The sequence below is a fragment of the Aedes albopictus genome, chromosome 1, assembly GCF_035046485.1.
Source record: "Aedes albopictus strain Foshan chromosome 1, AalbF5, whole genome shotgun sequence".
NCBI classification, from domain to species: domain Eukaryota; kingdom Metazoa; phylum Arthropoda; class Insecta; order Diptera; family Culicidae; genus Aedes; species Aedes albopictus.
This window is the reverse complement of record NC_085136.1, coordinates 244,380,652-244,406,718: the sequence shown is the minus strand read 5'-3', so window position 1 is coordinate 244,406,718 and position 26,067 is coordinate 244,380,652. Positions and strand designations below refer to the sequence as shown.

Here is a 26,067-nt window from a genome sequence, read left to right as displayed (position 1 = left end):
TGATGCTGCGGTGTTTAACATGTGGAATTAGAGGTAGTGAAATAAAGAAAACTAAACAATATTTGTAGTACACATTTTCTCATAATTCTGGCAAAATCTAATATCACAACCGTTCCAACTAGTTTGAGTGAAAATCCTTATGAAAATCACTTCATTGGGTTATCTCGCAAATTAGTTGGAATGGTTGTGATATTAGTTTTTGCCAGAATGTTTAATAATAATAATCCAGAAGTGAAAAACTCCCATATGGACAATATTTGGTTTCGTAATTATTTTCATTTATTTTGCATCCGCTTTATTGGATGACTTTTGAATGACCATCATCCTTTCCCATATTTGTTTTGATTTTGAATTGTATGAGTATAATGCTAGCTTTGAATGATTTTTATATCTCTTGTTTTGATTCTGTCAAATCGGCAAGTGAATGATGGCCTTCTGCAAATCATCTTATATTAGGCATGGGGCTCGGATGAGGCAATTTTCATTCAATTTTTGGCGGGGATTTTTGTTCAGTGCAGGCCGCGAGACAAAATTTAATGCGAAGGATGCGTGGCACACATGCAAAGAAAAAAGAGAAAATCGCTCTCATTTTCTCTTTTTATTTCTTCGTGAGAGTGCTTTTTCTTGAGGGTTCCTCCGATGCGGTCGATAGCTTGAAAGTAAATATCAGAACAAAATTTGTTTTGATGTGATTTGCGTTCGAAGAAAATTTCTCCCGAGGGGGCGACAACTCGCATTAATGACTAGACGATGCAATGACTTAGAGCCGATGCACACGAGCGTTAATAGTGGTTTCGCAGCGCGGTGTCACGAACACTAACGCAAATCTACTGGTTGAAAATACGCCCATTTGATTTTGCCGGGAACAGCTGATTTTTGTTTACTATTTTCAACCAGTAACTCAGCTTGTGTTCGTGTAATGCATCGTGTACGTATACGCAACACTACTAAAAGCAGAAACCACTATTGACGCCGAGTGAATTCACGCTGCGTCGCCGCAGCGTTCCTGTGGGGCATGCGTTGACATTGCGTGCCGCACACGGTGCGGCGCGGTTGCGGTGCGGTAGCGTTGCGTTCTCGTGTGCATCACCCCATTTGATTGTGTGTAACTCAGGACGCACTTGCGTGCACGCTGCGTGGGTGCGCCGCCCGTGTGCATCGGCTCTTAATTCAATGGAATATGCCCAATTGAATGCGAATTGAACGAAGGATTTCAACAACTTTCGGAAAATAAGCTGCACTGTAGTGTGCCATACGCAGAAAAATAAATTGTAATCACAATTAAATTCTATGTAGTTCAAATCAACCGATTTTTCAGTTTACTATTATAGCGACAAACTGATTTCTAGTTTAAACTGAACTGTTCTATTGTTTGATAATACAAATATTTTCATTTGTCGAAATTTTTGACAGTTTGTTAAAACAAACAAAGATATGGTATTTTCAACATGAAATAATGGATTGATTCAAACGACTGCACTTTTGCCACTAACAAACCCGGAATGTGATTGTGTTGGTGACGGCAGCAACTGCGGCAGCTCGGAAATCTATTTTAAGACCGGTCGGTAAGCGGATGGTGAGGAGAACGACGAAAAAAAAAACGAAACCGATCAACTTTTTGTGGATGCTGTCGTGAGTCCCTGCGCGTTATCCATCACGGCCAAAGCTGCACTTGGAAGTTGGCGTGATGGATTTGCTGCACCCAAGCTGCACCTTCTTCGTTGTGGGGATGTTGGGGTAAACATTTTATAGATGTGTGAGTGTTTTCGGTCCATGTTTATGGTTTTTATTTTGTTGAAACAAATGAAATTTTTGACATAATATATGAAATGATGGTTATCGGTTGTTTTTATCGATAAACTCTATTTAGAGTTAATTTAAATTAAAACAATTAAACATAACTTTGGAATAAGTAAATTGGGTTTTTAAATTTTGGAAAATGTATAGATTTTTTGATTTTATACGAAAGAGCACCTTTTTCTGAGCCGCAATGATTTTTTCAGATTTTTTAAACTTTATTTTGGTACCTAAAATCAATTTCAAAGAGATTTTTTGAAATCACCTTTTGACAGCTGAGCAACTGCTTGACAGCTCCGCCCAGTACAAAATGCGACGAGGGGTTATTCGACAAATCGCTCCCATACAAACTTTAAACTGATTTTTAAATAGGTTACCGGGCACCAAAATTCATGAAAATTTGGATTTCGGCTCAGTTTGGCATGCAGATTCAGAATATAAAATTGTCTCAACACCACTAAAGAAGCCAATTCTCAGTTTGAAAATCAGCCATGCGTTTTATTGTTTTGAGAAAGGCAAATGTTCCAGAACTAAAAAAGCACTTTTTCTCAAAACGATCCACAAGGCGAAGAAAATAAGAACGTCCGATTGTTTATATAGTCAATTATGACAATCGGACACGAGGGTTTGGTTCGCTTTTTTGTCATTCTGCAGAAAAGTGCTTTTTCAGTTTTGATTCTCATTTGAGCCTTAAAGCGCCATTTTTCTGCGTGCAGTTGTAAAGCGTAACGTAATTTATCAACGGCCTCTACATCCAAGCATGCACCCTTCGGCGCAGCGCTCTGCGTGTTTGTTGACAACGTAGCGGTGGCGCTGCGGCGGACGAAGAGGACGACTCGAACGAAATCAATCAAAACATTCAATCGCGAGAAGAGACATTCTGAAAATTTTCCATTTTATTTTAAGTTGTTAACTTTTGATTTCTTTCGCAATTTAGTGCTTCTAATGTAGAAAATTTGTGTACACTGAAAGTTCTCCACCTCGCTGTTAAACATCCTCTGCCAAGATGATCTTGTCGCATTTTATCGAGAAGATGAGGGTAAGCAAAACATTTACCTTGGAGCTGAGGAACAGCCTGTTGATTCTTGCTCTTCCCCATTGTAGGTCGGAAAGAAGTACGTGCTGATGGATTTGATCGTTCACCCGGACTGCCAGCGACCGTGGGATACGGTTGGAGCGGAAAACAAATTCATTCCAGCCGAGGTTTGGAAAATCATCTACCGGAAGCTGGGTGACATCTGCCGGAAGCAGTTTGCCGAGCGGGCCAAATCCGAGGACAGTAGATGCCAGCTGAACCAGGAGTACGAGTGTCGGTTGGATGGGAAACCTGGCTATGTGTTGCGGTACGAGTTTAGGGATGAGAACGCCCGATCACATCTGAATGTCGTTTTCAATGATGATGATCAGAAGCTTCACCGGGAGTGCTTGGTGGTCCACATCTCGGATGCAACGAAAGATTTGCTCCGGGAGCTGGAAGAGAAGAAGAAGCTCATCGAAAGGTTACAGAAGGAGAACAAAAAACTGAAGGAAATGCCTTCGCAGAGTCAGGAGTACACACCGGTTCCGGTGAAGAAATCCGGATCTTCCGGGTCGAACGCGTCCATGGAGTACATTCCGACGGCCATCAATGGCAAATCGCCAGCCTATTCGTCTAGCTACAAGGCACGGAAAATCGAAGAGAATATCAAGCAGGAACCGGACCCGTACACACCGACTTCCAGCCAGGATTCCCTACCGGATAAGGTCGCATACGTTCCGAGAAGTCTGAGCACTCCGACCAGGTACGATTTACCTAAAACATCGCAAACAATTTAAAGATTATATAATTTCTCAAACAGGTCGGATACAAATCTGAAACCATCGAATTCTAACTCCCTGGAAGGTTCCACCATTGGCAAGAGGCGTCGCCGTGAGAAGGACATGAAATTGTTCGGGACCGACGACGAGGAAGAAGAAGAACCACCCAAAGTAGAGCCCACCCTCAATCGTAGCGACGAGGATATGTTCAGTCCCGAACGGTCCCCACTACTGCAGGATATCATATCCAACAGCACCGACGAGCTGACGGGGGCTACGACAGTTGGCAGCAGTGCCAAAACCGAAAGCACCGAGGACTGCAAGCGCACGCAACTACCGCGGAAAACTAAAACCGGAGTCTGCTACAGTGGATTGATGAGCTCCGGCGAATATACTGCTTCCCCACCAACGTCGTCATCATCCTCAAGCGCGGCCAAACGGCGCCGGAAGGACGACGAGGAGTACGCACCCACGGGGAGCTCCTCCAAATCGATTGAAGGCTGGTTGAAAAAGTCCAGTCGGAATAAGTCGGATGAAAATTCCTCCAAGGATAAGGATCAGGATAAGCGCCGGAAGGGAAAGAAGGACAAGGAGAAAGAAGAACCCCCAGCGGATGCGGCGGTGGCGGCTGCTGCTGCTGCCGAAGTCGTTCCACTTCAAGTCGATCACGAAAAGCTGAAGGAGGAAGAGGAAAACATGCGCAAAACGATCGCCGGCTTGGAACAGCTGAACAAGATGTTTCCCGAGGATAAGTCCTTGCTGGATATTCCCATTTTGTGAGTAGCTCTTCTTTTGATATTTTTTTTTCTTTTGTAGCTTAACCATGAGTTTTTCTTTTTGTACTCGCTTCTTATGGGTACAAAGGGTACGAGTAGAAAGTAATAGGCAAATAACACATTTTAACAAATTATCTATATGCATTTGTTGAAACAAACTAAAATATGATTTTGATTATGGTTGTGGTTTCTACTATTGTTTGATATTGACAATCATATGGTTGAAAATAGTATCCTATACAAATTTCACAACGTTTATTTGTTGTTAACAAAAACAAACATCGAAACGACAAATAGTTTCAAACAGTTTATTGTTATCAAATAAATTTGTGCTTGTTATGCTTAATGTTTATACTATCCGCATAACATTATTTTTAAACACCTATACAGCAGGATTCATGAATCCAAGGTACAACGTTTTAAACGGTTCCATTTCTTGTTTCTGTTCCAAACTTGGTCCCAACATCCACATTTCGTATTAAGAATGCACGAACGTGCTGAAAAAATAATTGATGACATCCATTGGATACAATCCACAATAATTTTGAAAATTTTATTTCGACAAAAGTCTACGAGGGGGAGGGTTGGTGTCTGAGATGGCCGAAAAATGTCGTTGTCGGCGGTCATTAGTGAGTATACGAATTCTTCAACCGCCTCGATTTCGTCATCGTCAATAGAAATTCGGGGATGCGGGCGCAGTAATTCCTCCCTGGAGCCCTTTGCCATCATATACTTTGTCTTCGACACATTAATGACTGACCCGATTCGCCTGGCTTCATTCTGTAGTCGGCTGTACGTTTCCGCCATCGTCTCAAATTTACGAGCTATAATATCAATATCATCAGCGAAACCAAGCAGCTGAACGGACTTCGTGAAAATAGTCCCACTCGTGTTTATTTCCGCTCTCCTTATTACACACTCTAACGTAATGTTAAACAGCAATCACGAAAGACCATCACCCTGCCGTAACCCTCTGCGTGATTCGAAGGGACTCGAGAATGTACCTGATACTCGAACTACGCACATCACTCGATCCATCGTCGCCTTGATCAATCGTATCAGTATATCCGGGAATCCGTATTCGTGCATAATCTGCCATGCTGTTCTCGATCGATTGTATCATACGCCGATTTGAAATCGATGAACAAGTGATGTGTGGGCACGTTGTATTCGCGGCATTTCTGCAACACCTGGCGGATGGCGAACATCTGGTCCGTTGTAGCGCGTTTATCCATGAATCCAGCCTGGTATTTTCCCACGAACTCTCTTGCAATCGGTGAAAGGCGGCGGCATAAAATTTGAGAGAGTACCTATAGGCAGCACTCAGTAGTGTGATCGCGCGATGGTTACCGCAATCCAACTTGTTGTCCTTTTTGTAGATGGGACACACGATACCTTCCATCCACTCCTCCGGTAATACTTCCTCTTCCCAAATCTTGGTAATGACCCAGTGTAGTGCTCTCACCAGTGCTTCTCCACCGTATTTTAGTAACTCGCTTGGTATGTAGTTGATCTGCTCCAGCGGCTCTGTTGTTTTTCAAGCGGCTAACCTCCTCTTCAATCTCTTGGAGGTTAGCGGCTGGAAATCTTTCGTTCCTTCGGAGATTCCTGCAGTACTTTTTCGGAAATTCCTTGGGGAAAACCTTCCGGAGATTCCTCCAGAAATTGCTCCGGAGATTCTTCCACGAAATCCTCCGGAGGTTTCTTCGGAGATTTCTCCAGAAATTCCTCCTTGAATTCCTCCGGAGATTCCTCCGAGAATTCCTCCAAGAATTCCTCCAAGAATTCCTCCAGGAATTTCTCCGAGGATTCTTCCAGGAATTCCTCCGAGGATTCCTCCACGAATTCCCCCGAGGATCCCTCGAAAGAATCTCCGGGGGAATTCCTGAAGAAATCTACGAAGGAATTCCTGAAGGAATCACCAAAGAAATTATTGCAGGAATCTTTGGGGGAATTCCTGTAGAAATCTCCAGAGGAACTCCTGGAGGAATCTCCGGAGGCATTCCTGAAGGAATCTCCGGATCAATTCCTGGAGGAACCCGTGGAGGAATCTCCGGAGAAATTTCTGGAAGAATCCCCGGAGAAATTCCTTGAGGAATCTTAGCAGGAATTCCTGGAGGAACTTCCGGAGGAATTCCTGAAGTAATCTGCGAAGGAATGCCTGGAGGAATCTCCGAAGAAATTACTGCAGGAATCTTTGAGAGAATCTTCGGAGGAATTCGTGAAGGAATTTCCGGAGGAATCTCCGGAAGAATTTCCGGAGGAATCTCCGGAAGAATTCCCGGAGGAATCTCTTGAGAAATTCCCGGAGGAATTATTGGAAAAATCTCAGAAAGAATTCCTAGAGGAATCTCCGGAGGAATCTCCAGAGGAATTCCCGGAGAAATCTCCGAAAGAATTCGTGAAGCAATTTCCGGAGGGATTATTGGGGGAATCTCCGGAGGGATTCCTGAAGGATTCTCCGGAGGAATTCCTGAAGGAATCTCCAGAGGAATTCCTGAAGGAAGCTCCGGAGGAATTTTTGAAGGAATCTCCGGAGGAATTCCTGAAGGAATCTCCAGAGGAATTCCTGAAGGAAGCTCCGGAGGAATTTTTGAAGGAATCTCCGGAGGAATTATTGGAGAAATCTCAGAAGAAATTTCTGGAGATTTGCTGATCTGATGATTGCTCCAGGAATCTCTCCGGAGAAGTCCTGCAGGAATTCTGGAAGAATTGCACGGGAATTTCAGAGGAATTCCTGGTGGAATTATTGGCGAACTTCTGGTGGAATTCTCGAGGTAATTTTAGATGAGTTCCTGGGAAATTCCTTGGAAACTCATTGGGGAATCCCAAAGGAATTCCCGGGGAACTCCTACAAGAACTCACTGGGAACTCCTGGATATTCTCCCGACAAACATCTGAAGGAATTAACAAAAACTTCTGGAGGGATTCTCAGGGAACTCCCGGAAGTTTTATCGGGGATTTCTTGAAAAAACCTGATAATTTCTTGATGATTTCCTGGAGAATCCCTGGAGGAATTTCCGGAACACTCCTTGAGGAATTCCCGGGGAACTCTTGGAGGAATTTACGGGGAATTCCCTCGGGAATAACCGGGAAACTCCGGAACAATCCCTGATAATCCCCTGGAGGAAGAACTGGAGGAAAACTTCTGGATGAATTCCCGTGAACTCCTGTGGGACATTCTAGAGGAAATATCAGGAAACTCCTGAAAGAACTCTTTTAGAAATTTTTGAAAACTAGGAAACCTCAGATTTCTTTCGATAGAGCAAGACAGAGCAAGAGCAATGCTGCAGATTCTCACTTAATTCTATTCTTCCAGGAAACAAACATATTCACCGAACTGAAGTTGTTTTGAAATTAATCGCAGGAAATCCGCGCTCATTGTGTTTTACCGCAGCGGCATACTTGTGGATTGGTCCATACCAGAGTGCTTCCGCATTCCGTTGCCGGCCCCATTGCGTTTTCCGCTTCAAACTGATGTTGTTTCCTGAGTTCTTTCCTTGTCATATATTTGACCCTGTTTACTACAGGCCTAAGGCCTCTGCGTACTAACAGCTTAATGCACACTGATGTCTTTGGTGCGAAAGATGAAACAAAAAAGAAAGAGAAATGCCACTTTTACTCACGGAATAGTACATCGACATGTTATTTCGTACGGAAAATTAACGTCTAGTGTTGGTAAAATCACACTCAAAGCTCACTCATGAACCGCTCCTGCGTGAGTAAACTCGCGCGCGATTCTGAATCATTTTCTCACGCGCGAGATTTTCATGCAAAATCTCGCTCTCACGAGTCAAGCGCTGAAATCTCGTTCGCTTGTAAAACGAATCCAAATCAATTTGAACGACATCCAATGTTGTTGTACGATAGTGTAGCAGTCAGGAAATTTGTATATAATTTTTGTGTATATTCTAATGTAAATGTTGTAAATATTATATCAATGCCTGTTGAGAATAAGTTTAAATCAATATTCAGTGTAATTAAATTCAAATTATTGGAATTCCCTTAGAGTAGGCAATCATGGATTGCGAACATTTTGCGAAATCTCTCCTGAGGCGAGCACACTTGTGTCTCCGAAAGGTTGGAAAGGGACAGCAGCACGACCATCGCTCCGAGCTATCCTTCGTGACTTGCGATCACGAAAGTGTACGACGAGTTTTCGGGAAATGACGAGCTTCCGGTGCGCCCGAGAATTCACTGTCTTAATCTGAGGGATTACAGACTCGATCATTTCGTTCGTGACTACCCAGCAAACTGGAAGTGTGCGCGTTTGTAGTTTGTTCGTTTTTTTTTTATTCTTAATCACCTAACCTAATTTTCAGCTCTATTGTCCACTGGGGCACTACGTGAGCAATTTCAATTGACAGCTGCACTTACATTTTTTGTACAGCGCCTAGATTATATTCTACTTTATCGAACTGGTTGCCTTTCTGCTACTTTCACTTTTTCTACTTTATACCTAGTAGAATGATGAGCACAAGGATGATGATGGATGGCCGTTGTTCCTTTCCAGTCCGATTGGGGGGGTCCATTATGAGTAGCAGTTCGCCGATGTCCAGGTATCCGGGTCCGTTTGAGCTATGGGTCTCAGAAGAGGGTCAGTGTCAGTTGCTCTCGGGGGAAAAGCAACTGAAGAAAAATTGCAAGTGCCGGGGCTGGGAATCAAACCCATGACCATCCGCATATGAAGCGAACGTGTGACCAACTACGCCACGGACCCCGGCTAGTTTGTTCGTTATCCGTTGTGAAGTAAGGAATTCCTAGTGACGTTAAGTACATTTTAATTAATTAAATTCTTGTTCGTTCTTTAGTATATAAAAAGTGTGCGTAAGGTAGAATTCTGTGTGCGAATTAGTTAGAAGTCAGAAGTAACAGGTAATTGTGCTCGTAATGTGCCATATTGTGCTCGTGCTTAGTGTTCGTTTTATACGCCAGAAGGCTGTTCATTTCGCAGCATATCTACCCTCACCCAAGCACGCGAACTTCTCCCCTCACGGACGGAAACATTCCCGGTCAACCATCAACCTGCCGGAAGTCGGTCGATCCGTCACCAAATCGACCGAGTGAGGCTCAGGGGACCTCAGCGATTCGCGAGTCATAGGCCATCCACCAATTTGACCGCCACCGCCATTGCAAGTGCGTTGGTCGCGAAACGCGCGATACATCATTCATCGATAGCGGCCATTGGTGATCGCCGTTCAACACGCCCGTCTCGGACGGAGCACTGACCTGGGCCACGGGTCAACGACATCAGGACGTAAGCCAACGAAGTCGGTGAGTCGAAACAACCCTTTTTTTTGTGGAGTGGGGCGTCCGTTGAGGGCGCCTCGGAGTTCTTTTTTGCCAGTCACGGACTGAAGACGATGTGCTGTTAAGGCCTCGTAACGAAGTGAAGATCGTCGTGCGTGCGTGACGAATTGCCGCCGCCCAGATCCGGTTGTCACACCAGGAGCGCAGACTAGCCCGCAGATGCGCCGCCAAAGGTCGTGACGTCACACAGAACACATGAGCACATGAGCACGTTGTAGATAGATAGAATCTAGGGAGAGAACTCGCACACACGATAGACAGTAGCTAGAGAGAACGAACACCTATACACGAATACCCAAATAAATACTAGCATGTAAGAATGTAAAAATGTGAAATATAGTTTGTTATTCGTAATCCGTAATGTAGCGTCTAGCTCCAATAAATGTTAGTATGAAGTGTTACCGTAATATCCCTAGTGTTTGATTGATTGCCATGCATTGCACGTCACTACGCGTTTTGTTGTCGTTCCCGCCCTCCCATTAGGAGTATGATTGATGGGGTTCTCAGTCCGTCTCTTATTTGCTGATGCGTATCGCGTCGAGTGACTTGTCTGCCAGTGATGAGAATTGGTGAGCAACCGCGAATGTTGTCTCACTTTGAGTTGTCTCTCTGAGAGCCTTCGCGATTAATAGTAATGTTGTGGTAATAGGGTGAACCCGTTCGGTCGTTTGGTTCGTATGCCGGCTGGAACGATCCGTAAAATTCCTTTCGAGAATATTAAATGGACTCGCCCTCAGGAGAGTCTCATCCGGACAAATTAAAATTGGGCATGTGGTCTCCCTTGTGGAGTGGCGCTTAAGCCACGTGTTTTGAGACGGATCGCACGGGCTGGCTACAATAGGTTTGCTTTTGTTCTATCATCTCTCTCTCTCTCTCTCTTCTTGGCGTAACGTCCTCCTGGGACAAAGCCTGCTTCTCAGCTTAGTGTTCTATGAGCACTTCCACAGTTATTAACTGAGAGCTTCCTCTACCAATGACCTTTTTGCATGTGTATATCGTGTGGCAGGCACGAAGGTACTCTATGCCCAAGGAAGTCAAGGAAATTTCCTTAACGAAAAGATCCTGGACCGACCGGGAATCGAACCCGTCACCCTCAGCATGGTCATGCTGAATACCCGTGCGTTTACCGCCTCGGATATATGGGTTCTATCATACAATCCTAATAACTTCGATGTAAATAATAAGAACACCAAGGAATAACGCAATGAGTGAAATCGCGAGTCAACTCATGTATGATTTTTTCAGCAGTGAGTTTGGCGAGTCGAATCGCGCGTGAAACAACTCAAGCATGAGATTTGAGAATTTGAGTTTTTACCAACACTGAACATGACTGACAGCATCGCATGACACTGCCATCTGTTGGCAAATATTTCTGGCTGCAAATTATTTATCAACTGCGAACGCTTAAGTAATTTTGATTGCAAAAGTTTTACGTGGCCATTACTTGTCCTACCTTTTTACACAGTACTTATCAGGTGGAAACTAGCCATTTTAAGATGAAGCATCATGAAAACCCATTGCAATTTTTCATACAAACTTAAGAGGCACAAATCCGACGAACAAAGCATCGGACCAAGCCGCACTTGTTTTTCCTGGCTTTGCTCACATGCTAAAAGAGGCATTTGTTTATGAATTTTCAAGATTGGTGCTCTTGAAAACGTGAGTAGGGGACCAAGTCGGCCAGTGTGGCAGCCATGTTGGTATTCTCTGAAGTTTCTCCTTAATGCTAGCAAGTAAGCACAGACAAATAGAAGTAACACTCTTCAAAACGGTTTGGCACATGAATTTAACGATCAATTTAAGTTTCATCTGATTTCCGCGATCCTTTCACCACAGGCGCTAGTGTTCATTTGCCTTGATGTTTGCTAGTGTACACATTGCTGAATGATGGAAAGGAAAACTACAGGCGATTTGTGTTGTAGTGTGAGTGTTAGACAAACGTCAAATCGCAATTCATCATGGCCAACATTGTCTCATCATGGCCAACATTGTCTCGCGCTGATAAATTTCCTGTAAGAGTTACGTCTGGTTGTCTGTGAAGTAAGTATTGACGATCTGGCGCCAAATACGACGCACAGACATATAAAATTGTCCCACCATAAAATGTGCACGCTGGTTTCAGCATACATTGGATGAAGTCGCCGCTACAGTTTTTCAGTAGCGGATGCGTATTTTGGGGTGGTGTTTCGACTAATCCGAAAAGGAGGGTCCTCACAATTTGCGTCCACGGGTCAAGCGATGACAAAGACCGCCAGCTAAGAGTTGTGTGCTTAGTTGGTAGTGAAGCCTGGACACTGTTGCTCTTCTGACTTCAGCTAGATTGAGAAGGTACGTCTTGAGCGTCTGTTCACCAAGGAGGTGCGGCTCAAACAGCGTCTGTTTTGGCATCCAGCGGCTGAGTATGAAATGCTCCTCCACCGGCAGCTATACCTAAGGTGGCAGCCCCACCATGGTGGGTAGGGGACCTTAGGCCAACAACCTACTGTTTCCGAAACCCAAAAAATCGTTACTGAAACCGAAAATGAAAGATTACGAACTGATTCAACGGGAACTAGTTTTAGCGCGAAACAACGGACAAGAATTGGAACTTGGAATGTATCAACCCTAGCCCAGTAGGGTAAACTGGCACAATTAGCCAATCAGGCATGCCGTATGAAGCTTGAGATCCTAGGACTGAGCGAAGTCCGTTGGCCGAACTTTGGAGAACATAGATTGACGTCGGGTCAAATTCTGCTATACCCTGGCCTACGAGGTGAACACGCTCCTCGCCACCGTGGAGTTGGTTTCCTGCTCTGCGCTCACGCCCGCCACGCTGCGCTCATGAAGTGGGGACCTATTAATAAGAGGATAATTGTAGCCAGACTCAGAACAAGGGTTTTGAAAACCGTCCAATGTTACGCGCCAATCGATGCTGCCGAATTTCAAGATAAAGAGAACTTCTACAGTCAACTTGAATGCTGTCGTGGACAACATTCCGAAAGGTGATCCTCATGGGTGACCTCAACGCGAAGGTTGGTTCCGACAACTCGGACTATCAGCGAGCACGTCATGGGACGCCATGGTCTCGGAGAAATGAGCGAAAACGGAGAGCTGTTAGCAGAGTTTTGTGGCAACAATGACATGGTGATTGGGGGATCGCTATTTCCTCATCGGCCAGGGCACAAAGTGACATGGGTTTCCTGTGATGGCGTCACGGAAAATCAAATGATGTGCGGAACAAACGTAGCGCCGACATTGCGTCCGACCATCATCTCCTAATTGGCGATATCCGACTGCTCATTGCTAGGATCCATCGACAGGAGGTGAAAATCGAACGCCGGTTCAACACACGCCGTCTGGTAGACGCTGCGGTGAAAAGGTCCTTCATCGAGGAGCTAAAGAACCGTGCTGCGAATATTCCAGAAGGTGAAAGCGTAGGAGATCAATGGAGCGCCATCAAGAACGCCTTCATCGCCACCGAATAATTTGGGTGAGCTACGCACCCGAAGAAAGCAGTGGATCACAGATGATACCTGGAGGAAGATAGAGGAGCGTAGGAACGCCATAGCCATGATAGGGCGAACGAAAACACGATGAGCCAAAGCCGTAGCCCGTCAGCGCTATTCGGCTCTCGAGAAGGAAACGCTCATGTAGATGGGACAAAAGAGCGTGGGCGGACTCCCTAGCCGACGAAGGCGAGAAAGCCGCAAAAACCGGCGACATCCGTCTCCTATACGATGTCTCACGTCGCCTTAGTGGGACCAAGATGAATGCCACGATGCCCGTGAAAGACACGTCTGGACAGTTTCTTACCGACCCGGCTGACCAGTTGAAACGCTGCTTCGAGCACTTTGGAAACTTTTTCAAGTGTCGGTCACGCCATCAACACCTCAGCATGATCTGCCAAGAGTTCAACGCATTACCCGTGTCAACCCCGAAGCCCCATCAGTGCAGGAGATAAAAACAGCCATCCGTAGCATGAAATCGAACAGGGCCCCAGGGGTCGTTCGCATATCAGCTGAGATGCTCAAAGCTGACCCCGTAGTATCCGCACAACTACTGTATCAATTATTCTGTAACATATGGGAAACAGCGACATTTCCGGCCGACTGGATGCAAGGTGTCTTAGTAAAGATACCTAAAAAATGGTGATCTGACTCTATGCGATAATTGGCGGGGCTCATGTTATTGTGTATCGTTCTCAAAGTCCTCTGCAAAGTGATCCTTAACCGGATACAAGAGGTAGCAAGCAGGATTCCGTGCCGGACGATCCCGTGTGGACCATATTGTCACGCTCCGTATCATCCTGGAGCAAATGAATGAATTCCAAGAGTACCTGGTGTTCATTGATTACGAAAAATCTTTCGACCGTCTCACGGAAACATGTGGGAAGCCCTCAGGCGCACGGGTCTTTCTGAGAAAATCATCGGCGTCATTAAAGCACAGTACAGGACATTTTCGTGCAGAGTACTGCACAACGGTGTCTTGTCCGATCCCATCCGGGTCGTTGCTGGAGTGAGACAAGGATGTATACTATCACCGCTACTGTGGGGTGTGATGTGTGAATAATGATTAGTGATATTCCCTTTGCGTGTCCTTCCCCTAGTAAGCATCGGTGACAGCAATCATCATGACGCGACAGTGAGTGTGTTGCTGCATCATTGAAGAGTGGAGCTTTGGCGGAGCCAGTCGCCTGTAATGCGAGGTCCCGTATCATGCCAAGTGATTCTACTGCAGTTTGCTAAGAATGTCGGAAACGGATTGTTATAGTGAGTTGCGTAATATTCACAGCTACTGTTCCTCATCGTAATCGACGAGATCCTGGTAGGTGCTATTGACCGTGAACTAAATCGTGGATTGCTGTGGCAGCCCATTACCAAGATCGACACAGGTGCACGGATCAAGAAGGTGAGGACTGCTTTTGCGAGTTCAAGATATGTATGGAAAACCAACCAGATCAGACGACGAACCAAAATCCGAATTTTGAACTCGAACGTTAAAACTGCTGCTATACGCCAGTAAAACCTGGTGTCTAAATATCAGTGGAGAACACGCAATGGCTGGAGGTCTACATCAATAGATGCATGCGGAATATAATTCGTGCATGGTGGCCTCACAATTGGATCTCCAATGTAGAGCTCCATCGTCGATGTCATTAAATAAAAGCCGATAGCGACAGAAATTCGGGAGCAAAAGTGGAGGTGGATCGGCCACACTCTACGCAGGGGCGGAAACGAAATCTGCAAACAAGCGTTAGACTGGAACCCAGCAGGACATCGCAGTAGAGGCAGACCCAGAAGCTCATGGCGGCGCAGCCTCAACAACGAATTTGGCTCTCTGCACCACAATGGGTGCCCAGGACTGAAAGTAAGCAGTATATTAGAAAGGGGTTCTCGGTAACGTCGGTGCAGGTGGAGGCCCTATGTCGGCACATCCTTATGTGTGCTGGCTTTAATTACGGGAAGGTCAAATTGCTGTGCACGCGGTATCAGTTCTTGATACTTGCTGTGCAGTTGGAAATAGGTGTGGTTTCGACCCTGCCACTGCCTGCCTTCCGAGAACAACTGGCTCGGGAAACTGGCTATAAGCGCCAACATGCTACTTCGGTGGACTCCCCAAAGCGAGTCATCGATGTTCGTTGTTGTAGGCTATGCAACTAACCTCGAGGGTGCTATGATAGCAGTATGTACCTAGTAGCGACAAAACTGCTGTATCGATTGTTCTACAACCAAGGCATTTCCGACTGCATGCGAGGCGTCTTAGTACAGGTTCCTACCCAGAAAGGGTGTTCTGATTGTTTGGGATACTTGGCAAGGCGTCATGTTACCACTAGAAGAAGGCATTAGGCTAGTGTTGAGAATTTCACAGGTTTAAAAAAAAACGAAAGGATTGGTTTCTTTTCTTCAAAGGTTTCGAGAAATGTGGTAAGTTGAGTCATATTGTCAAACTACGTCGTACTACATTTGCACATTATTGAACCCATTTGGGGATTAATAGGGAAGCGTGTTGAACTGATTACAGGTTGGATGAAAGATTCATGGCAGCTAGACAACTAAATCGCGAAAGTGTGCGCTTCCAAGGTTGCAATTCAGTGAGCCGAATCAAAGTTGAAATCTAATGTTTTACAACAAACTGCGATAAGTTTGATGTGCTCTATAGCAAACTACCAGACGGAAGTCCTAGTATGCATTACAAGTTGATGATCGGTAAGATATGAACTTTTGGTGGAAGAAGATTCTCTCTGCTCTTGTACATAGTGGATTGCTTATAGGTCTAAGTACTTAGGGATTCACTTTCCGGTTTGGCCCTTCATGCAACGACTTGGGAGTACTGTTGTGCATCGTGATCTTGCTACTGATAGGAGGTAACAGGACGATATAACAATTCCTGCAATGGTGACGGCTTCTTATCATATCATATTGTATCATTCGTTACACGATATTTAAGTATCCATGTTTGGTAGGGCCATGGGCCCAGAAGAGGGTCAATGTAAATGTGATTCTTGGATCACTAGCCAAATTCAACTAGCTTACTAGCTAAATTGAAGTTAGCTACAATCCTTGCTTTATGTCACCGTTTTTGAGCTGCGTGGTTATATGTGGGTTGCTATTAATTACTATGTAAATTAATGACTTTTGTATGTCCATTGAGTGCCAACAGTTATTGAATACATCTTCATTCAAATTTTCCAGAAACTGCCATAAGCTGTCTGCCGACGAAATCGAGGCTACATTCCACAACCATCGAGACGCTTTGAGGTGCATCTACGATGAATACAAGAATAAAACGGAAGTCGAACTGCGCGATTCCGAACTGTGCAACTACACCGAAGTAATAAGTGTCCTCACCGACGATCAAGCCTACGCCATGATAAGGTGCCTTGAGCAGGAACTGACTCCGGAAGACGAGCGTGGAATGGTAAAATTACGTTGAAGAACTAAACCTCCGGTAGAACTAACGGGAGATTTTTTTGACTGTAATTTTATAGTACACGGATTTTTTCGCCTCGACGCTGGTCATGGAGTGGGGCCTGCGAGTTTGGATGGATTTGCATCGATTTGACGATCGAATAAAAGCGCTCGAACGCATCAAACTCCAAGAGGAGGCCAATCCCATGGATCTGACGCCGACTACTCTAAACTCGATGATGGGCACCAGTCGAACCCGGAAACGATGAGACTGAGAGCATTTATTAGTAGCAACGCTGTCTCGAAATCAACGTTGATGTTCTATTTTATTACAGTAAGATTTTTCTCGATTCGTTGGAATAAAATGTTTTTTTGAATTATCGTTTATTAGAAGGTTCGTGCGCCATTTAACAATGATTCATTCATTTATTTAGCTTAGTATCTTCACTTAGATAAGAAAACTGAGTCCACAATATTACGCCACATATTTCGGTTCGCTGCTGCTTCTCTCCAACCTCGGGAACGTTATACACTCGCCAAATCACAATCGACCTCTTCAGTTCACCTTTTCCGCTGTGATGAAATGGAGATCTTGTACCTTCCGGATTATTGCAAACACAATCTTTGCAGGATTGATATCCGGCGTTCTTGCAACATGCTCCGCCCACCGTATCCTATCGGCTCATGTTGCTGTGCAAGACCAAAGCTTGCGAAATTTCAGACCCGCTAGAGAAATGCTTCAGCATGAATATAAACCTACCCAAAATAGGAAGCAGCAACAATGGAAACATGGCTCGAATACTGTTAGCAGACCCTGAGAACTTTTCCAAACTCTAATAGAAAACATCAGATTACTCAGCTGTTTGGCGCTTTCGTCAAATCAATTGAACGATGAAAAAGTTTAAGAGTTGTATATAAAAACCGAAAAGCTGATCAGGAAAGAATGCGATTTTGTCAAACAGTTTCTGCTATGCTTCCATGTCACAATAGATCTAACAACTGGTCGTAGTGGCTTAGGTACCCAACAAGAAATAAAAAAATGCTTCCATAAATGTAGTCACATGGCATCGTTGATCAGAAATCTCGTAAGTATTTTTTTGTAATTGAAATAGTAAAGTAAGTCATAACCCTCAATATTAAAATTACTTTTTTGCCATTTCCTTCAAGTTTAATCGATAAACAAGCTGGTGAGAAATGCAACAACCGCTACAAACATGGTCGTACACACCTTGCTAGAAAGACGTCACCAGAAGACAATCTCCTCGACATGATGCGGCTATCACTGGGACATAAAGTTGTCAGATCAGGAGTTTCTGTCCAATAGCACACTGCATTAGCATTCTACGGATAGCGGTTTTGTTCAGATGATGACATTTTATCATGCAGATCAGCAGATAGCTCACGAGAAGAAACAGAGTTTGAACAGACAAGTAATGAGGAATCCGAATCCGAAGTAGGTATCTGACTATATCAGATGTGTCCGAATATGATTTCTAAACATGTTTATTCACATCACCAAAAAGTCAATTAAAATTGATAATGACCTGAGAATCGTTGGTTGCATCTGCTCCTGTTCTTGTTCTTGCTGCCTGGCAGGGTCGGTTTATCAATGGTGCAGTATGTTCGACCCTTTCTCTGCGGATGACTTGACGAAGAGCTTGAGCTGCTGACAAGTATGTACGAACCTCTAGGATGTTTGGATGGCGCAAATCATTACGTTTTCGGAGGAGGATGTAGTGCAGCAGAGTAGTTTCATCGGAAGATATTTGTTTTATCGTGGAAAACTCATTCGCCGATGGCCATAATAAAAGGAGCCAGGAAGAAACGTAGTAAGTTTGCGGACCACGGTTTTCTGCATGGTTCAGATGAATACCCCAGCGTATTTGCAGCTTCCAACTTCAATTTCATGTATATAAGTGTTTCTCAACTGAAAGAACAATCAATCAGTGCTCATATTCAAAATGTTCATTAGAGTAGATATTTCGAGGTTTATTGATTGTGTATTAATGATGGATATTCATTTATTCATAGCATGTTCATTGGATGTTTAGAAGTAATTATAGAAATATTCTCAAACAAGAAAAAGATGATTATTAGATAAGCATGTCTTGTATAATTTTTATATTTAGGGTATGTGTTCCATCATTAATCTCACGCTCCCATATTCATCCTATTCGAAAACAAGCGATTACGGCCCCGATTGAGTCCGTTCTTTTTGTTTTCATGGGTGCTCACTTCTAACAAAAAATACAAAAATTAGAAACAAAACAAACAGCGCTTGAATCCTTTGTTTTTCGTAGGATGAAAATGGGAGCCACATGCTTAAGAAGGGAATCAATACCCTATATAAAGAGTTGCTGTAGCATGATTCTTTTGATGTAATGAGGAAACCCACTGCAAGGGTTCCCATAGCTCGTTGTTAACATAATTCTCTGACGCTTTTACTTCCGGTACTCTTCTCTTCTGTGGTCATGAGACGTGGGCGTTAAAGGAGGCAGACCGAAAAGCATTTGGAGCGCATAGTACTGCGTACGAGTTGTATCAAGTGCGCAAAGAAGCAAATATTGTGAAACGAATTAAATACGGTAGACTTTAGTGGGCTGGATACAGAGAATCACGTAGAGATCGGCGACTTCACGGGCGGCCGTGAACGCATTGGCTGAACGTGGTCGAACGAAGAAACCCTGGAAACCCTAAACGTTCGAGGAAATAATAGTAGCCAACAAGATATCAAGGTGAGGTAATGTGAAATTTCTCCTATTCGGAATGGGTCTAATTTTCTGCAGACCACCTGCACGACATATTATGCTTTTATTGTCCTAACTACCCAAGTAGCCTGATGCCAGAATTGGTTTCTAAATCTATTCATTCCTTTCTAATCACCAATGAAATCATTAATATTTGTTCAATAACGTTTTACTGAACAAGCGAGGGGTCTCCAGTTAGCCTAGTGGTTAAGGCTATGGATCGCCAATCCGGAGACGGCGGGTTCGATTCCCGTTCCGGTCGGGAAAATTGTCTCGACTCCCTGGGCATAGAGTATCATTGTACTTGCCTCACAATATACAAATTCATGCAATGGCAGGCAAAGAAAGCCCTTCAATTAATAACTGTGGAAGTGCTCAAAGAACACTAAGTTGAAGCGAGGCAGGCCAAGTCCCAGTGGGGACGTCGAGCCAAAAAGAAGAAGAAGAAGATGAACAAGCGAAGAAAAAAGCAGACGATGCAGTAACGGAAGAACTTTTCAAAATGTTGTTGAATTTGTCCGGTAGGATCATTCATATCACACAAAGAAGCATCAAAAGCCATCAAAGCCAAGGGCTCAGCTGAATCAAATCGATGAAGATTCTGTGGCAAAGAAGCTGCGGAAGTACTAGGATAGGTATTATAGGCATATCTCAATTCATAACGATTGTGATTTCTTTGGTTGTATGTAACCAAAGAAAAACAAGTTAATTCTTCCTGTGTGCTTCAGCACCTTTCGGTTCAAAATCATCGTCACAGCAGTTACAGTATTGGTCAATATATTTGCGACTTCATTGTATTTTTCTCAGCATTTTTCAGAATTTGATAAACATGTTTTTAATGAACTCAATATTCATTGTTCCATTCGTCAATTCGACACAGGCTAGATGAAGTAACACCATAAACTAGGCTAAATCGGTTAACTGTTCTAGGTACACACCTTGAATTTTTACACATCTTAACACAATACGTATCTCACCGTGTACAATATTCAAATCAATATGAATAAAATTGATCGAGTTTTTGTAGGAAGTGCCTCAATAGAATTTCCTACCCATATGGTCTCACAACAGCGTTTGTAAAAGTTATAAATATATTGACTACCACTGTACATTTGTTCCCAATTGCTTGGCGTGATAAAACTTGGATATGGACAACGATCAGGTAAAAAGTAAAGATACAATCAGAAGATTTTATTTCGCATGACAAGACCATATCAAACTATTAGCAGAGACAAACAGAGGTAACATTGGCTGAGCTTCCATCGTCAATGATTAACAAGATATTTTTTATTGTCTTCTTATAACCTCTAGGTCCCAATCAATCAAGTTGAGAACCCCTGCTAGATCACATCTAAGAATTACCAATATGAAAAGTCCGTTTGTCTGTGGATAACCGGAAGCAAAGGAGATTGTATGATGTTTGCTAATGTCCTTCATTCCACAATTTTCCGATGTAATAAGGATTTACTTGACAGACGGACCCTCCTCCATTATTGGTCGGATCGTTCGATCCGATCGACGACGACCACCTTCGAGGTGTCACATTTTGTTGCATTTGTGGGCATTGTGAAACTAGATCCACCCGCTGAGTTCGTAATGGATATGTTCCAGCGTCAATTGCGACGAACGTGGACGTGGACGTTGACCAGAAGAGGATGTTTCTTCCTGGTTCCTGTTCGGACGTTGCGTTGGTTGATGAATGGGCTCATGGAGGTGTGGGATATCTTACGATTTGCACCCATACTGTGCAATTGGGCTTTTTCGAAACGTGTTAGCAGATATCGCATCTATGGGTTTCTTGAGGCTTTTGGGTAAACATTGCTATTCGTGATGCCAGCAGCATAATGCGCACAATGGAGCAAGGAAGCTTGAAGGTATAATACCATTGATCAGACTGGAGGCATTCATAACCGTGATTGATGGGTCATTGATCTTCATTTCACGCTGGTGGGTAAATTTGACTGAGATTTACCAGGTACGACTTTAACCTTCCTTTGGCTTTACAGTCGTTTTTAATCCAAATCATACACTTTCGTCATCGAACTGTTCCCAATAGGATGGTTAAAGAAGAATTTTTTGTAACCTCAAAAGTAAAAAATGGTTGTATAAAATCACTTACTGACTTACTTGATTAAAATGAATTTTGTCTTCGGCAAAGTTATTGCCAAGGTTATTGCAAATCTGCTCCTTCATTACGGAAAAATATGAGTAATTAAGACATCATTGACATCCTAGAACATTATCAGGTCTGACGACAAAGAAGTTATGTTACACAACATTTCACATTATTAGACCCTCTCCTGCAATAACATTTAAACGGATTTTTTAAATAAATTTTGTATGAGTTCTTGTAGACTTATTCTTCTGTCCAAACGCATGGGTTTATTGTTATAAATGATTTCAGGCACTAAACGTATGAACACTACCGCTTGCCACTTCTTCGACATATTTTCGAAGAAAATCGTGCTTTTATGAAGATAGGTAAACATGGCACAACTCTAACGTCAAATGGGGACTGGATAACAAGTTGAATTTTTAGTTAAGGTTATGTGTACTCGATAACTTGCTTGACCCAATCTCACCCCCATTCTTAATATTTAGACATTGGGTCGAAAATATTGAATTTTTAAATAAAAAAGAGCAATGACAGCCCACGTTTTTCATTGCATCAACCAGGTTATACCTACAGCTAATCACTTATAAAAAAATTATGGTTAGGTACTTGTGTGAAACATTACGATGGAGAAATTTTTTCAGGGTGATTAAGTAGTAGTTTCATCATATAAATTTAGCCACAAATTTAACAAAAAAGTATTATTGCTAAACATTTTATTCTGCATCATGACGTGTAAAAATATCTCCACTTTGAAATAATACAATGTTTTCAACATAAATTAGCGATATGTAGTTGATGAGCTATTTCAAATTTTATGTTTCTCCGTTTTGACCCAATCTCACCCCCCAGACCCATTGTCACCCCTATCGACGGTACATGGCTTGGGTGATCTAGGTCATCCAAACTACTCTGGAATTCATTTTCTTAAGATCTATCGTTTGTGTTCACTCTGTTCAAGAAATTTAATCGCGTTGATGTCCATTAGACCTCACTATGCTATGAGTAACTTGATATTGTGGTAGTTGGACATTCCGTGAAATACAAATGGCCTCCAATACACTTTGAAGTTTGGGTTACGATATCTACACTGTATCATGCTTTAGTTGTGAAAAATATTCGCGGAATGTAGTCTACACTGATAACTTAGCAACATTCACTTGGTGATTTAGGTCATCCAAACTGTTCTGGAGCTAAGACCTTTAAGCTCTACAAGCTCTACAAGCTCTACTCTTGTATCTCTTTGCTTTATCGATGTAATTCTTCCACGATTACCTTTGTTGTTTCTCATAATATGTTGAGTATTCATTTGTGTTCCTTGTGCATCCACTAACATACAAATGATCTTTATGGTATTTGGAAGTGTCGGAAATTACCCAAGAACTCCTCTAGGCGTTCCTCGGAAATTCCTCCAGGAGTCCCTCAGAAGTTCATCGTGATGTTCTCCAAGAATACCTCTACGAGTTTCTAGGGAATGTCTCAGGACTTCCCGTGAAATTCTTCAGGAGATTCCCAGCAGTTTCTCGAAAATTTGTTCTCGGAGATCATCACGATGAACTTCTGGAGGAATTTCCGAGGAACGCCTACAGGAATTCTTGGGTAATTTCCGACACTTCCAAAGGAACACAAAGAAATACTCAACATATTATGAGATACAACAAAGGTAATCGTGGAAGAATTACATCGATAAAGCAAGGAGATACAAGAGTAGAGCTTGTAGAGCTTGAAGGTCTTAATTCCAGAATAGTTTGAATGACCTAGATCACAAAGTAAATGTTGCTAAGTTATCAGAATTGTACTCTGTGATTCTAAGAGTAGCGTAAATTATATTCCGCGAGTATTCGCTACAATAAAAATATCCTAAGATTTACAGATATTGCGACTCATACTTCAGAATACATTGGGTTCATTTGTATGTCAGTAGACACCCAAATAGCAACAAATAGAGATACTCGTAATATAATAAGGTGCAACAGACACAATCGTGAAAGAATTATGCCGTTAGAGTGAAAAAAAAACAAGAGTAGAGCCTGTAGGCCTTGAAGTTCCTAACTCCAAAATAGTTTGGAAAGCCTGGAATATCGCATGAGTGTACCAAAACATTATAGATGTGCACTGAGCTTTCATCATCAGTATAGACTACATTCCACGAATAATTTTCACAACTAAAGTATGATACAGTATGTAGATATCGTAACCTAAACTTCAAAGTTTATTGGAGGCCATTTGTATTTCACGGAATGTCCAACTACCACAATATCAAGTTGCTCATAGCATAGTGAGGTCTAATGGACATCAACGCGGCTAAATTTCTTGAACAGAGTGAACACAAACGATAGATCTTAAGAAAATGAATTCCAGAGTAGTTTGGATGACCTAGATCACCCAAGCCATGTACCGTGAATTTTCTAGGGGTGCTTTAAGGCTTTTTGAGTACCGTAGACTATGTTCTGTGATCATTCATCGTGCATAAAATTTGGTTGAGAATGTTAGATTTGTGTCACAAACTTCGGAGTATTTTGGAGGCCTTAGAATAGCTCTGGGATCAAAATTTCAACAGACTATGATGGGTAGTAGTAGTAATACATTGCATATCTAGGAAAAACATGCAGAATTTATAAAAAAATATAAAAAAACCACGCTCCCCGCCAAAGGGGGAGGGTGCAAAGGGGGGAAGTACCATGCATTTCTTAGCACAACTATTCCCATTGACTATAAAAAAAATCCGGGGTAAAATGTTTTAAAACAAAGAAGATATTGCATTTCTACCAAAAGTAGATCGTTCCGGGTGTTTACGGGTTAAGTATATCACGCTGAAATTGAAAATTTTCGAAGCTCCCCTCTCCCTTCTTCGTACGGGTTTTTCCTATACTTAATACATTGCCTGTCACACTTAAACAACCCCCCCTCTCCCTAGGATCGTGACGTACCTAATGGATGGCCTCATGCATAATTTTGGTGTGCCATTAGGTAAACCATAGCACAGTGTACAAATTCGAGCGAAAAAACGGACGCAATTCAGTTCCGGCCGCTAAGCAAACGACAAGTACCCATTCTTAAGCAAAAAACTCCGAGGAATCGAATGGTGCCAACCCCTTTTCTGAAAAACATCAGCAAGTGCCTCATTTTGGCCATTTTCCCCTAAATATGTCAAAAATACTTAAACATATCAAGCCAAAATCCAAAAAAAGGTAAGGGGAAACCCTGAAAATTTCAAAAAGTTCATGTATCAATGTCAGACAACTTAGTTTAGTAAATGTTTCCCACTTTTGATCACAATAAGTGTCTCATTGTCCAATATCCCCTATAAATTGAAATTTTTGAATTTCGAATGTATATCAACAAGAAACCGTGTGCAAAGTCGTTCAAAATTCGTGATACTGAATGGAGTAAACCCAAACAGATCATCTTTTGCCCATCACATTCAAAAATGATGTCTCATTCTGTCCAACATCCCTTATAAAATGAGAATATCTGAGAATTTCGAATGAATTCAAACAAAAAACTTTGAAAAGTCGTTCAAAAGTCCTGCTGTATAATGGCAAAACCCTAAACGGATCATCACTTGTTCAACATATTCAGAGATGATGTCTTATTTTGCCCAATGTCCCCTAGGAATAAAAAAATATATGAAAATATTCAAAACAAAAAATATCAGTTGGAAATCTGTTCAAATGTACCATAATTTTATGTTGGGATGTCGCAATGATCTCTTGATGCCATTCCCTATAAGCTCCAATTTATTGAGATATTGAGTTCTAATGTTCCCTATACATTACAAATGCTTGTTTTTATATACACTCCCGATCAAAAGTTTGGAGTCACCCTCTCAAAATCATGTCATTTTTTAGACCCATATTTCCGCCAATTTACGTCCGATTTCAAATGATTATAAGTCAAAGAAACTTTAAATATGGTTTAGGTGGAACTTTTCGAAAATATTTATATGTAAATTTAACCCAAAGTTTTCAAATGTTCTAAAAAAATAACTTAAACTAACGGCATTGTCGCTGAAAATTGGGTCGAATTTAAAGATGAGAGCGGTAATTTAACCTATTTTCTATTAGCTTTCAACTGCTTTTTGTCGAGCTTAGCTAAAAAATCAAAGAAAAAAGTTATTATGTAAATTTACTATTGATGTAATGCATTGGAGACAATGACTTAAATGAGACATTCTATAATTCAATAAAATTGGAACTAATAGGGAATGGCACCATGAGATCATTCCGACATCCCTACATAAAATTATGATACATTTTTGAATAATTTTCCAACAGATAGTTTTTATTATTGAATTTTTTTTTTCATAGGGGAAATGAGAAAATAAGACATCATCACTGAATATGATGAACAATTCTCCAACTTTGCATAGTTTTTTTTATCTGTATTAACGAGATTTTCAGCCCTGGGCTAGTTTATCTCGGGACCCACGCTTTACTCCCCTTCCGAAGGAAGAACTCACATTTTTGGGGTTTGTCGGGAGTGGGATTCGATCCCAGGTCCTCGGCGTAATAGTCACGTGCTTCAACCATCACACCAGGTTCCCTCCGCATTTCGCATAGTATTTTGTTCAATTTAACATTTAACCAAATGAGACATGATATCGAAATATGATGAAGAAGAGATGATCAGTTTGGGGT

General features: G+C 42.5%; 1 protein-coding gene across 1 annotated transcript; it reads left to right on the top strand.

Annotated features, from left to right (window-relative positions):
- The first annotated feature begins 2,623 nt into the window (after positions 1-2,623).
- LOC109411872 (general transcriptional corepressor trfA-like) lies at positions 2,624-16,960 on the top strand. Its single transcript, XM_062846542.1, has 5 exons — positions 2,624-2,836; positions 2,902-3,578; positions 3,636-4,370; positions 16,352-16,577; positions 16,648-16,960. Exons 1-5 carry the CDS (start codon positions 2,804-2,806, stop codon positions 16,834-16,836), a joined length of 1,860 nt encoding a protein of 619 aa, XP_062702526.1. The 5' UTR covers positions 2,624-2,803; the 3' UTR covers positions 16,837-16,960.
- Positions 16,961-26,067: the final 9,107 nt, after the last annotated feature.

Coding starts and splice junctions, on each gene's coding strand:
- LOC109411872 (XM_062846542.1), top strand. CDS start 2,804: ATGATCTTGTCGCATTTTATCGAGAAGATGAGG. Junction 3,579..3,635: donor AGTCTGAGCACTCCGACCAG/GTACGATTTACC, acceptor TTTCTCAAACAG/GTCGGATACAAATCTGAAAC. Junction 4,371..16,351: donor TTGCTGGATATTCCCATTTT/GTGAGTAGCTCT, acceptor CAAATTTTCCAG/AAACTGCCATAAGCTGTCTG.